Source organism: Aquarana catesbeiana, linkage group LG10, assembly GCF_042186555.1.
Source record: "Aquarana catesbeiana isolate 2022-GZ linkage group LG10, ASM4218655v1, whole genome shotgun sequence".
Lineage (NCBI taxonomy): Eukaryota > Metazoa > Chordata > Amphibia > Anura > Ranidae > Aquarana > Aquarana catesbeiana.
In genome coordinates this window covers 44,403,108-44,418,071 of record NC_133333.1, presented here as the reverse complement: position 1 = coordinate 44,418,071, position 14,964 = coordinate 44,403,108, and the positions used below count along the sequence as shown (strand labels likewise).

Genomic DNA, 14,964 nt, shown 5'->3' with positions numbered 1-14,964 from the left:
CTTCTTCTTTACAAAGAAGAAACCAGCACCAGCAGGAGAAGAGGATTTGCGGATGAATCCTTGAGAAAGTGCGTCTGCAACATACTCCTCCATGGCCTTGTCCTCCAGGACTGACAAAGGATAAACCTGGCCACGAGGGGGTATGGCACCAGGTTGAAGGTCAATTGCACAATCATATTACCGGTGTGGAGGCAAACTTTCAGCTTGACCTTTGTCAAAGACATTGCTAAACTCGCGGTACTCCTCCGGCAGGGAGGAAAGTGAAGAGGTGTACAGGACATTAGCCACCTTCTGAAAACAAGTCTGGATGCATTGTGGCGACCAGGAAAGAACCTCAGCACAAAGCCAATCAAAAGAGGGGTTGTGCCTCTGTAACCAAGGATAACCAATAACCACCTGAAATTTAGGTGAGGAAATGACTTGGAATTGGATTATCTCATGGTGAAGAGCCCCTACGGCCATGCACAACGGAGCAGTCTCATGAGTCACATGGACAGGCTGTAGAGGTCTCCTGTCAAGAGCCTCAATGGCAAGTGGAGTGGCACAAAGCTGCTGCGGAATCGAGTGCTTAGATACAAAGCCAGCATCAATGAACAGGACTGCAGCCCCAGAGTCGATTTGAGCATATATCGCAAGTAGCAGCCCGGGAAAAGACATCAGGAAAGGGTTACAAATGGCAGCAGAAATCAGAACATATTAGAGTTATTTTTAAAACCTTAGGTTTTTATTATATTGTAAACAAGTTGGCACAATATCAGGCCCAAATATAGAGAAATATACAGCTTTACTAAGGTTGGCCTATTGGAAGTCACAGTGATGAAGTAATCACCACACAAAAAGATACAGACACAAGACAACAATTAAGACAATTAAAAAGAAAACATCCGGATGCTGTGTGACAACACGCGGGAAGGAGAGCAGCCTGATTGGCTATAAGTGTGAATCACAGCCCAGCCGCATGTGGCCCCAGGGGAAATCTCAATAGAGGAAAGGAGAAAAGCTAGTAAATAGTGTAGTATTTCAAAAGAGCTAAACCTGCTCAGAATATCATTTATCATCCTGATTAGTCCATCTAGAAATTAATCATGACCGCCTTATGAGCAAAAAAGAAAAGAGTTATTTTTTCAAAAGGAAGTTCTGGTTGTATGAAAACAATAGCTCATATAAGTCCCAGTATCAGTGTCAGATATAGCCAGAGTTCAGTAACCGGAACGGATAGTCAGAAAAGCCAGGATGTCAGGAAGCGAGGGATCAGCGTACTTCAGAACAGGCCAGGAAATCAGGAACTTGGAGAATCAGCATAGTGGAACAGCAAGCAGTATCAGGAACCAGAGCCCAGCCCTGACACAAGTGCCTACTGGTGTGGGAATTTTTGTTGTCCCACATAGAGATATTCTGGCATAAAACTGTACCAGAGAACATGATGTAAAAGATGAAGTAAGGATCAAAGATCACCCAGCAGTTTCTAAAAGGTCAACTGTTAGATTAGTTCACCTTTACAAAATAAAAAAAATATGCAGTTCACAGACACCATTTCCGAATTTAAAACTAATCAGATTTTAAAAGTATGCATTTGTGCTCTTTCCATGTCTGTAGGCCATTGGTGCACAAAGTGAAGCCTACCTCAAATGCATCTGATATATTTCACAGCTCCGTCCTGTCCTCTTCTCTAGAAAGGAGAAAGCCGCCATTAGGACACTGCGCTCTCCGCTGCACAGAGGAGCTCAGTGGCTGTAACTGGAGAGAGAGCACTGCTGCCGCTGAAGTCATCTGCAGTGACGACAGATAGCGCTGCGCATGTGTGAGTCTCAGAAGGAATGTGCTCACTCTTGTACCACTAGGGGCCACTTCTATTAAAAAGCATGTTGGGGCAGGTTTCACTCACAAGCACATATGGCATACAATTATGGGAGGAACATAAATGCATATTTTTAAAATTGGATTAGTTTATAGTTGGTAGTCATGGACTGAATAGAGTAATTTTTTTTTATAAACTAACCATTTAAGCGAGACAACCATTTGCCAGTGTGTGGCCAAACTGCAATAACTAGAAATCTGATTGCTATAGGCCAATGCTATTTAAATTTATGTTAAAAACTACTAATGCAAGAATTCTTATATGGTGAATGTTTTCTTTCTTTTTTTTCATAGCTAAAACCTACACAGCAAGAATCAGATTATGAAGTAAGTATCCTAGGTTATCAGTGTGCGGATTTACCTTATGGTAATAAAATAATGAATTGGTCTATCAAACCCAAGCATTATTCTACAGCTTATCTTTTGACTTCCCCAAACAAGCCAATAATTGTTGTGCATCCCTGCCCTCAATAGAGTAAAGGAATTAAAATGTCAACAACAAAACCTACTGAAATAAAGGTAAACTGCAGGCAAATAGAAAAGAAATGTTACATCGTTAAATTAGTATTAGAGTGGTATTAAATCAAAAAACAAATATGTTAAATTGCAAATTACCAAAAAAGGCTGTTTCTGTAACTGCTTAAAGCGGAGGTCCACCCTAAAAAAAAAAAAAATACATTAAAATACTCCTAAAAATGTGAAAAAAAAAAATAGAAAAAAAAAAATTTTTTACTTACCAGAAATGGCTGTTGCTAGGCAGATCATCCTAATCTGCCACTTCCTACACCGCGGTGATCTTCAGTCTTCTCGTCCTCGCGTCGTCTTCTGGGAAAGGTGGCGCGGTGTGTTCTGGGAACTGTGCGTGACTCGCGCATGCGCAGTAGGAAGCAGGCAGTGAAGCCGCAAGGCTCCACTGCCTGTTTCCCTTACTTCGAATGGCGGCACCAGAACCCGATCCGATGGGCGAATCGGCATCGGGCAGCTGACATCGCGGGCACCCTGGACAGGTAAGTGTCCTTATTAAAAGTCAGCAGCTACAGTACTTATAGCTGCTGACTTTTCATTTTTTTTTTTTTTTTACCGGACCTCCTCTTTAAAGTGGGGGTAAACTCCAATGCATGAATTTTACCTATAGGTAACCCTATAATGAGGCTTGCCTATAGGTACTGTAAATATCTGTTATACGTTCACCGTTTAGGAGATATTTAATGTAGTTGCAGCCAGTGACGGCACTGACAAGTGCGCTCTGATGGAACGGCATACCCGTCATCGTGGTTCCAGCCACTCACATAGCCGGAGTCCATGAACCTGAAAGGAAGATCCGGCAAAGATGGAAGCGCCTTCAGCGGTGACAGCGTGCCGCTGGAGGGCTTCGTTCTATGGTAGGTTTCACATAATGTGCTAGTATGTGATGCATACTAGCACACTATAACTTTGTCTTGCAGGTTTTTGTTTTTAAAAACAGCGGTTTACTACTGCTTTAAAAAGCATTACCTGGAGTTCAGGTTTAAATTGTTAGCCAAGTCTGTCTAAATCTGCTAGTGCATCTAACACTACCTTCTCCCCCCGGACTGATAATGCTGATATCCAAAGTTGCCTTGTTGCTCCTTCATCCAGAGTGGAGACACCTTAAGACAGGAAGTGTATTCCTGGACAGATCACCAGGTGAAAATTGTGCAGAATATTGAAATAATGTGCTGGAAGCTTCTTGTATACAGCAATATGCTTTGCTTTTATGGAATATCAGAACATGTCTTTTCATGGAACAGAAACAAGGAGCATACAAGTACACAGTGAGGAAAGCAAACACTTCCTCTCATTACATTACCATAGAATACACATTACAACACTGCAGTGCCACCTGCTGGATAGAAAGGTATAATGCGCATATATATATATATATATATATATATATATATATATATATATATATATATATATATATATATATATATATATATATATATATATATATATATATATATATATATGCAACTTTGTTGCTATTCTTTCAACACCCCTTCTCAGCAGCATGTGCTGTGTCAAATTACATTCAGCTTCTTTTGGACATAACTATGACATTCCTTCAATAAAGGCTTCGTGAGTGCATCAGCAGTCATCTCCTCTGACAGGCAGTATTGAATGTCAACAACACCTTGCTCTTTGATTTCAAAATTTTCGTTCAGCTTGTGAACTGTCTAATCCCATTCTTGTTCAAAAACAGGTTATAATGTCATGAACATAGATAAGGATGTATATCCATCTGTCTTCTTGATTCCTGGAGTAGAGACAGGGGTCTGCTTTACTTCTTGAGTATCCCTCTCTAGTAAGTACTTTGTTCACTTTCTCATTCCACATCCTTGCAGATTGCTTAAGACTGAAGCAATCTGAAGTTTACACACAAGGTTGTCTCCTTGCTCAAACCCTGGTGGTTGCTCCATGTAGAGGTTTTCCTTAATGTCTCCATATAGGGAAGCAGTTTTAACATCTAGGTGTTTCACTTGCATACCCTTCCCGGCTGCAACACTAAGAAGTGCTCTGATGGTGGAGTGTTTTATGACAGGAACAAATGTTTCATAGTAATCTTTACCGAATTTCTGGGAGTAACCCTTGCCAACTAGTTTGGCTTTGTATTTGTGGATATTCCCTTCTGCTTCTGACTTTACTTTGAAAGTCCACTTACTTCCTATAGTTTTGCGGTTAGCAGGGAGCTCTGTGAGTGTCCAGGTTTTATTTTCTTGAAGTGACTTTAATTCTTCTTCTGCTGCCTTTCTCTATTTATTGGCTTCAAATTTTGGCAGTTTTTCTATGTCTTCCCAGGATGTTGGTTCAAGCATGCTGTGTGTTTTGACAGTGTATGACAGCTTGCAGGGTGGTATCCCCTTTGTAGTACCAGTGGATCTTCTGACTTCTGGCAGTTCAGCAAGATCTGGTGGGGAACTTGATTTAGGTATTGTGAGTTCCACCTCCTTGTTCGCACAGGTTTGTTTTGGTCGACCTTTTCTTCTGGTTTGCTGGGCATATTCACTTCGCAGCTTTCAGGGATTGGTGTTTCTGATGATGGTCTCTCATCAAAATAAACACTATGGCTTATTGTCACTTTATCAGTCTTTGTGTGTAGGATTCTGTAACCCTTAGGCCCCTTTCACACTTGTACGACTTATGCTACTTTGCAGTCCCAAATTGTAGGACGACAAGTCATTCCCCATGATTTCCAATGACAACCATTCATATTATAAAAGTGAAGTACTAATGCGCTACTAGAAGTGTAAACGATATGAGTAATAAAGTGCTTAATGCAAGAGATAAAAATAAAGCTGCTGAACTTCTATAGTGTTGCCAGCACCAATGAATAAATGTAAAATGTAGTGAAGCAGCGCTAAATAACTCTAAACCAATCCTTAAGTATAAAGTGCTAATGGTAAAGTGCTAATAATGTTCTCACTTCCCAATGTGCAAAACAGTGCAATACAATGGCATAAAAAAAAATTATAAGTTAACAAAACAATACGGGGATAAGAGATCCAAAATGTATCCAAAGTATCTAAAGGTGATATGCAATAGTCTCTTTGGAAATAAAAATATGTGTAAAAACGTGAAACAAAAGGGAGAGGGAAAGGAAACCGAGTCCAATTGCAGGTAAAATGATAGCTTGTAGATATCCTTCTCCAATCCAAACCTTGTGTGTGCTAGCCTCTCACCTTAAAAATAGACCCCAATGGGTCTACTCGTGCATCAATAGACGTATACCACCGATGTGTTCCTTTCCTCCTCCGTGGGTATATCCTGGACAGATGATCACTGCAGTATCAAGGCTGTTTCTCCATAAAATCCAAGTTCCATGACCAGCTCCTTTAAAACATTATCAGTGAAATGGTGTACACAGGCTGCGCTCCTCCCGCCTCCATCCCTCTCCTTCTCAGATCATCCGGTACGGCCGCTCCGCTCTCGGGAACTCCATCCAGGGATCACAGGGTACTTTTTGGATTTCTATGGGCTTTAGATTCAAATTGCCCAATGGGGAACTCTTTTACCCCCATTTTCGGAACTCAAGAGGTTGTATATTTCATGACTTGCAAATGCTGGGCGTTTGACATAGTTTGCGGATCATCTTACCAACGTAAAGGATAAATGACCACATCTATTCATCCATTAATGGTAAGATGTTGACCCCTATAAGTAGACAACTGGATCTCTACCACAGATTTAATAAATCTTTAGACACCTTTATAGTCCTAGCAGTCATACAGCAGGACACTGGTGGGGGGGGGGGGTGATTGGGACAAAATAATATTGCAACAGGAAACCAAATTGATAGAACGTCTGAATGCTACACATTTGCCTGGAATTAATGAATTATTATCTTATGTCATTCCTGTAAAGACATTTGGTATCCTTATCAACATACATTAAAAGTCCATTTTTTCAACTTTCTTTATTTAATTTTTTTTTTTATTGAATTTCATTTTAGTATGCACCCGCTGGAGAGGGGTGAAAAAGTATAGTGAAGGGGCTATGAAGGAGAATATATAAAAGAAATGGGCTTTTAAAATGGTGGTTCCCATGGATATATTGAAGTATGTCACATAAATGCATCAATCATCTTTATAAAGATATAAAAAGTTTATTATTTAGTACATACAATATTTTTTCAAAAGGAGAAAAAAGGTGGGGGGGGGGCAACTGTAGGCCCATATATCTATCTATATATATATATATATATATATATATATATATATATATATATATATATAGTCAGTTTATATAAGCGACTTTGCTGTTGTTCTTTCAACAAAAATAAAGGTGAAAAGGCCTAAAAAAAGAAAACTAATGCAACCACCAAATTTAGGGATTGGTAACATCCCAGTAACTTATTTCTCCATATTTTTTGCCCAAGCATTTACAATTGATAACTTTAAAAGATGCTGGCTTCACCACCTCTTCTACTAATGTCATGGGCATGTACATTGTGTATTTTAGAAGGCACAGGTGTCAAGGGGCAGTGCCATCTCCTGAATCTGTCAGTCTGTTAGGCTGGTCATACATTGTACACTTTTCTGATTCAATTTCCTTTGAATTTACCTTCAACTATGTAGTGCAAGGGCCTGCCTGATTGCATTAACATTGATACCTTCAACTGTAGTGCAAGGGCCTCCCTGATTGCATTCAAATTGAAAGTGTCTAGGTTTGACCTCATTTTATATGGTTTTGATAAATATAAGTGGAAATTGTACAAGAAAATTATATAATGTATGGCAGTATGACTTTGCCATTGCAGTAGTGTAAACCGAACCTTTTTCATGTCATAATGACCAGAATTCTCTATTTTTTTCTTAACAGCAATTAACACAGCAGTACAGCGCCATATATAACATCCTGGAGCCCTCTACAGGGAAATGATAACGGTAATACTTTTTTCATTGTGATTCTAATATACAGCTGTCCAATAAACACTTTGTCAGATGGTAGCAACTAGAGTCACCCACCAGCTACTGTTTATTAGCAAGAGGAAAGAGTTCAGGTGTGTTCAGATCCTAGTCCAAACCATCTGAGTGATCCCACCAGGAGGCTGTCATTGTATTGTTCAATCATAAGCAGCTGAAGCATTCCGTGCCCCACATTCGGATTGTATACATGCCCCTTGTGGGTGGAAATGCCTTAATCACTTATTGGCCAGTAAAGAGACCTCTTCCTTGCTCAGATGGTTCTGGACTAGGACACAAAGAGGCTTGAGTTCATCCCTAATCAAACGTAATGTTTCTCTGGTAATTTCCCAACTCTACCCATTAACCTTCTGCTGTTTCACAGAACATAGCGAGAGAAATGAGTCCATAGTGTGTAAGCAAAGTTGCGTAATGTGATATAAGAAACCAAGGATCAAACCTGAAATGAAATATCACTTTTGGTGGAATAACTACCTAATGTAAACAGCACTGAGAAAAGTGAAGCCAATTAGAAGTCACCTTTTACTAGTGTGATTGCACTTAGCTGCAGAACCCTAACATGAAGTCCTTCAATAAGCCTTTGTTGCAGAAATGAAATAAATGTGCTATTTGCAGTTCGGCTAGTGCAACTGATTTGTGGAAACATTGCCATTACAATCAATATTACATTTGGAAATGCGGACAATGGACAGCATACTGACAGAAATAGTACCAGCTGATAGGAGAAAAACCCACGTGGTACCAATATTCAAAAAAAGGGCAGATACATATACCTGGAAACTACAGGCCAGTCAGTATAACATCGATAGTATGTAAACTATTGGAGGAGATGATAAGGGACTATATCCAAGAATTTGCTGATGAAAACAGTACCATTAGCAGTAATCAGCATGAGTTTACAAAGGGTCATTCCTGCCAGACCGATCATGGCTTCCCGCAAACTGCAAACGGGACTTCTTATGGCTTTTTTTCAACAATGGCTTTCTTCTTGCCACCCTCTCTTCCATGAAGGCCAGATTTGTGGAGTACACAACTAATAGTTGTCACGGATTCTCCCACCTGAGCTGTGGATCTCTGCAGCTCCTCCAGAGTTACCACGAGCTGCTTCTCTGATTAATGCTCTCCTTGCCCGGTCTGTCAGTTTAGGTGGACGTCCATGTCTTCGTAGGTTTGCAGTTGTGCCATACTCTTTCCATTTTCAGATGATAGATTGAACAGTGCTCCGTGAGATGTTCAAAGCTTGGGATATTTTTTTATGACCTAACCCTGCTTTAAACTTCTCCACAACTTAATCCCTGGCCTGTCTAGTGTGTTTCTTGGCCTTCATGATGCGGTTTATTCACTAAAGTTCTCTAACAAACCTCTGAGGGCTTCACAGAACAGCTGTATTTATACTGAGATTAAATGACACACTCGTGGACTCTATTTACTAATTAGGTGACTTCTGAAGGCAATTGGTTCCACAATATTTTAGTTAGGGGTATCAGAGTAAAGGGGGCTAAATAAAAATGCACACCACACTTTTCAGATATTTATTCGTAAAAAAATTGGAAAACCATTTATCATTTTGCTTCCACTTCACAATTATATGCCACTTTGTGTTGGTCTATCACATAAAATCCCAATAAAATAAATTTATGTTTTTGGTTGTAACATGACAAAATGTGGAAAATTTTAAGGGGTATGAATAGTTTTCAGGTTCACAGGTTCACTGTAGATAAGGGAAAGCCTGTGGATGTGGTGTATATGGATTTTGCAAAGCATTAGATACAGTTCTCCACAAATGCTTAATCTACAAACTGAGATCTGTAGGCATGGACCATAGGGTTTGTTCATGGATAGAAAACTGGTTACAGGGGGTGTCCAAAGGGTGGTGTTAAATAATGAGTACGCAGACTGGTCTGGAGTGGTAAATACCCAAAAGCTCTGTCCTGGGACCAATTCTGTTTAATTTATTCAAAAATTATATAGAGGTCGGTATAAATAGCTCAATCTCAGTTTTTGCTGACAACAGAAAAAAAAAACGAGCAATAACTTCACATCAGGATATAGGAACTTTACAAGAAGACCCAAATAAAATAATTACGTGGGCAACTACATGGCAAATGGGGTTTGATGTTGAAAAATGTAAAGTAATGCATTTGAGGGCTAAAAATATAAACGCAAGTTGCTCACTAGGGGGAGAACCTCTGGGGGAATCCAGGATGAAGAAACATCTGGGGGTCCTGGTAGAAGACAGACTGAGCAATAGCATGCAATGTCAAGCTACAGCAAGCAAAGCCAGCAGAATTTTAGCATGCATAAAAAAATGGAGATAAAACGATAATCCCGCCACTTTATAAAGCTCTGGTTTGGCCACATCTGGAGTATTCCAGCCAGTTCTGGTCACCAATCCTCAGGAAGGACGTGCTGGAACTGGAAAGAGTCCAGGAAAGGGCAACAAAATTAATAAGGGCATTGGAAGACCTCAATAACGAGGAATGACTACACACACTAAACTTATTCTCCCTGGATATGATAGCGATATACAAATACCTCGATGGTGATCCCAGCGTAGGAAGAAAACTATTCAGTTTCAGGTGTAAAAGGACACTGGGCCACACAATGAGACTGAGGAAAAGTGGTTTAACCGTAAAGTGTAAGTTCACCGTTACAGAAAATCTGTAAGGTGAACTTACACTGGACTCCCCCCCCCCCCCCCCCCCCCCGTCCTGCTGTACCTGAGGCCGACGATCACCCGCTAGGAGACATCAGGTTGCCGCTTTACCTGTCCAGGGATTTTAAATCCCCTGTGGCTTTCTCTCCTCTTCTCCCTCACTGACTGGATGAGTTAGGTGGGTTCTGATTGATTAGAATTAGAATGCCTCTTATACGCACCTTAACGAGGTACGTTTAGGAGACTGAGCCATGGGGATTTCAAACCCCAGGACCGGTGAAGCTGCGACCTGATGTCTCCTAGCGGGTGATCACCAGCCTCAGGTACAACAGGACCAGGGGGGATGGGGAGGGGGTCTAGTGTAAGTTCACCTTACAGATTTTCTGTAAAGGTGAACTTAGGCTTTAAGCTGCTTAGAGGGTTTTTCACTATCATGGCAATAAGGATGTAGAGCCCTCTTCCACAATAAGTGGTGTCAACGGGAAGTATTGATAGTTTTAAAAGACTCTTGAACTTACATCTTAGTGAACACAACATGCAGGGACATAGGAACTGATTATCGACATTAACACACACACACACATACCTACACAGGTTGAACTGGATGGACTAGTGTCTTTATTCAACCTTACCAACTATAAAACTAACTTTTTTCCTAATGTGTTAATTTAATTGTATTATTTGGCATACATTTAATTCAATGGCGAATGTTCCTTTTTTTTTTTTTTTTTTTTTTTTTAGAGATACCAGAATGTGCATGGTGTTAATTTTGGATGAGGATCACAATGAGATTTTACAATTATTTTTATTCTAATCAGGGGTCTGACATAGCATTTTTGGTCTAGTTTGATTTAAAGTATTTGTCATAACTGAAAACATGTATGTTCTGCTGTATGATTAGAACACTGTATATGCCAATTACCAATTATATTCAAACTATTTTATATATGTACATTCCTATCTTTTAATTAGGTTTTGTTCTGGACAGTGTCTGATGTGATCTGTTGGTGTCTGATCTGTCCTAAGTTGTTTCCACACCACAAGACATCTGCTGCTTAACCTTGAAAGAACCACTAAGGAACGTCATACCTACTCCCAAAAAAAGCCTTAAATTCTGACTACAAGAGTTTAAATGATGATCAAAAATGATGCAGAAAAAACAAAAAACATTTATAACAGAAAAATCAAATTGAGGAAATGAAGGAAACGGAAATGACATCCCTCAGGAACTCATTCATTGAAACTGTAATTATTCCTCCCCTCCCCTTTGGGAGAACAGGACTAGTGCTGGAGAGGGATGTATAATTAAAACATTCAATTATTCATACATATAAAACCAGGTTAAAACCAATTTGGTAATGCAAACATCTTGTAAACACAGGTAACATCCAAATAACCCTTTACAATATATATAAAAAATGTATAGCAGCTAGTGTAGTTAACCACTTCAGCCCCGGAAGAATTTACTCCCTTCCTCACCGGGCCATTTTTTGCGATACGGCACTGCGCCGCTTAAACTGACAATTGCGCGGTCGTGCGACGTTGTACTCAAATAAAATTGATGTCATTTTTTTTCCCACAAATATAGCTTTCTTTTGGTGATATTTGATCACCTCTGCGGTTTTTATTTTTTGCGGTTTAAGCGGGCTTGTTACCTTCACTCTCGATACCTCTGTTTCACCGGCACCAGGTCTAGGGTTCCGTTGAGTTCACTTCTGGACGATACAAGCACCAACACTTGAGTACGTTTTCAATGCTTTATTGAACCAAGTAACGAAGGAAGTAGCAGGAAAGAGGCAGGAGGGAAACTGCAGGGAAGCTCAAATACCTTTCTTTAGGATTCTTTAGAACGTCCTTTAAAGTTGAATACTGTAATTGAATGCGATCCCCTTGTGGGCCACGATCTTTGCTCACCTGGAGAGGCCTCTCTCACTTGCCTAGCAGCCAGTACATAGCACGAACAAAAGTCTCTGCCACAGACTTGCTTGGAATAAACCCGTACGCTCCTCTGCCACAGGATGTATTGGTTCGCGGTGAATGTCAGACACAGTACTTGGACCTCTAAGCCAACCCGGCAGTACTATGTAATAAGACTACTTCAGGATACGTCCTCCAACCGAGTCACTAGGCCCCTCTCCAGACCAGTACTCTGCGTGATCCTTCCATGACGGGTCCTCCCCTGGGATCTCCTCCGTTGTCCAGCTTCTTCACTCTGGATAGACAGCTCAGGACCATTCCTCGGCTGCTATGGTAGGCCCCAGACAGACTTCTAGGCCCACCCATGCGCCGCAGCGACACCGGCCTCCGGAACGGAGGACCACGAGGTGGTATTCTAACACATACCTGTCGGCCAGGAGGGCCAGCAGGTGGCTGAAAAACGACCCCTAAACATGGCGTCTGTCCCATAAATACCCTCTCCCAGAATGCAACTCGGAGGACCACCTCCACCGAGTTGTCTCCGGGACAGAGGAGCACCCATACGCTTTGACACGTTGCCTTTCCAACACCAGCTACGTCAGCCAAGCTGAACAGAGGCAAATCTAACTTCCTCTAACGCGCGCGCCCGTCAACCGCTTCTTAAAGGGCAATGTACAGGTACGTTAATCTGCCTATACGTGCCCTTCTGCCGACGTATATTGGCGTGAGCGCGCACCTGCAACGACCTCCGTGAGTGTGATCGCGGGTCCCGTGGACCCAATGTCCGCAGGGATACCCGCGATCATCTCACGGAGAGGAAGAACGAGGAAATGCTGATGTAAACAAGCATTTCCCCATTCTGCCTAGTAACAGGACACTGATCACAGCTCCCTGTAATCGGGAGCTGTGATCAGTGTCATGTCACACATAGCCACGCCCCCCCACAGTTAGAATCACTCCCTAGGACACACTTAACCCCTACACTGCCCCCTAGTGGTTAACCCCTTCACTGCCAGTCACATTTACACAGTAATCAATGCATTTTTAATTGCACTGATCGCTGTATAAATGTGATTGGTCCCATAAAAACGCCAAAAGTGTGCAATCTGTCTGCCATAATGTTGCAGTCACGATAAAAATTGCTGATCGCCGCCATTACTAGTAAAAAAAAAATTATTAATAAAAATGCCATAAAACTATCCCCTACTTTGTAGACGCTATAACTTTTGTGCAAACCAATCAATAAACGCTTATTGCGATTTTTTTTTTTACTAAAAATATATAGAAGAATAAGTATCGGCCTAAATTGAGGGAAAAAAATATGTTGTTTTTATATATTTTTGGGGGGATATTTATTATAGCAAAAAGTAAAATATAATGCGTTTTTTTTCAAAATTGTCGCTATTTTTTGTTTATAGCGCAAAAAATAAACCCCTCAGAGGTGATCAAATACTACCAAAAGAAAGCTCTATTTGTGGGGAAAAAAAAGGACGTCAATTTTGTTTGGGAGCCACGTCGCACGACCGCGCAATTGTCAGTTAAAGCAACGCAGTGCCGAATCACAAAAAGTGCTCTGGTCTTTGGGCAGCCAAATGGTCTGGGGCTTAAGTGGTTAACATATGACATACTGTATATCACAATTAGTATTTTCAGAGTTGCGAAAATCTTGTGCTTAATCTGAAAGACTTTATTTAATCTGAAAGACTTTCTGTATTTAATCTGAAAGACTTTCTGTATTTCAACAAAACAAAGCATTCACCATGGGAATTTCCCCAATTATCTCACTTCCTTGGTAAACTGCTCTCTTCTGCATACAGTATAGTGTTATGATCTGTAAATCATTAATATGATCTGTAAATCATTAATATAAAGCAAAATTTCAAACATTGCCGAAGTGATTTATTTGGGTAAAACATGTATTTTGCAGTTTTTAAAATTTTAAAGAAGAACACTAACAATTAGTGAGGAGGAAAAAAGAGGAACAGTGTTCTCCATATCAGCCTATAACCTGAATGAAAAAAACTAACAGTGCTTACCCAGCTAAACTCTATAATATATGGAGTCTTTTAAGCTTGTTTTTTTTTAAATAAAACAACATATTTTTTGTTAACTTAAAGTTCTGTAACTTAAATTATAAGTTACTGTAGAAAACCAAAAGTAGAAAAATTGAATTTTATCAATTTATTTTTCCAATCACAGCCGGTCACATGTAAACAAGGAAGTGCCTGTAATCGGCACTCCTCTCCTCGCACTGACAGAGTGTGTGGCGAGGAGAGCCGATCAGCGGCATCTCCACGCAGGGGGACATCTAGGAATGTAATCAGGGCACTGATCATCAGTGCCCTGATTACAATATTGCAAAATAGTGTCACAAATCAGTGCCCACCAATGCCAGCTATCAGTGCCCACCAGTGCCCACCACTGCCCACAAATGCCACCAATCAGTGCCCATTAGCGATGCCAGTCATTGCTGGCAATCAGTGCCGCCTATCAGTGCTGCCGATCAATGCCCATCACTGCTGTCAATCAATGCCCATCAGTAATGCCCATCAGTGCCACCCATCAATGTCCATCAGTGCCCATCACTACCGCCTATCCATGCCGCCTATCAGTGCCCACCAGTGCCGCCTATCAGTGCCCACCAGTGCCGCCTAACAGTGCCCATTAGGGATGAGCTGAAACCCCCCGGTTCCGTTCGCAGAAGAACATGCAAACAGGCAAAAAATTTGTGCGAACACGTAAACACCATTATAGTCTATGGGACTCGAACGTGAAAAATCAAAAGTGCTAATTTTAAAGGCTAATATGCAAGTTATTGTCATAAAAAGTATTCGGGGACTCGGCTCCTGCCCCAGGGGACATGTATCAATGCAAAAAAAGTTTTAAAAACTTCAGTTTTTGTGGGAGCAGTGATTTTAATAATGCTTAACCATTTCCCGCCCGGCCTATAGCAGATTGACGGCCGGGAAGTGGTTCTGTTATCCTAATTGGGCGTCATATGATGTCCAGCAGGATAACATGCCGGCGCGCATTGTGGCGATCTCGAGTGCGACATGTCAGTCTGACACCCCGCATCTCCAATAGTGATAA

At 40.9% G+C, this 14,964-nt stretch overlaps 1 protein-coding gene across 1 annotated transcript in view; it reads left to right on the top strand.

Annotated features, from left to right (window-relative positions):
* LOC141110632 (cell adhesion molecule CEACAM7-like) overlaps positions 1–14,403 on the top strand; it is an 89,077-nt gene extending 74,674 nt beyond the window's left edge. Inside the window, exons 6-8 of the mRNA XM_073602079.1 lie at positions 2,152–2,184; positions 7,198–7,262; positions 10,930–14,403. Coding sequence (XP_073458180.1) covers positions 2,152–2,184; positions 7,198–7,257 — 93 coding nt within the window. The 3' untranslated portion in view covers positions 7,258–7,262; positions 10,930–14,403. The remainder of the gene's footprint in view (positions 1–2,151; positions 2,185–7,197; positions 7,263–10,929) is intronic.
* Positions 14,404–14,964: the final 561 nt, after the last annotated feature.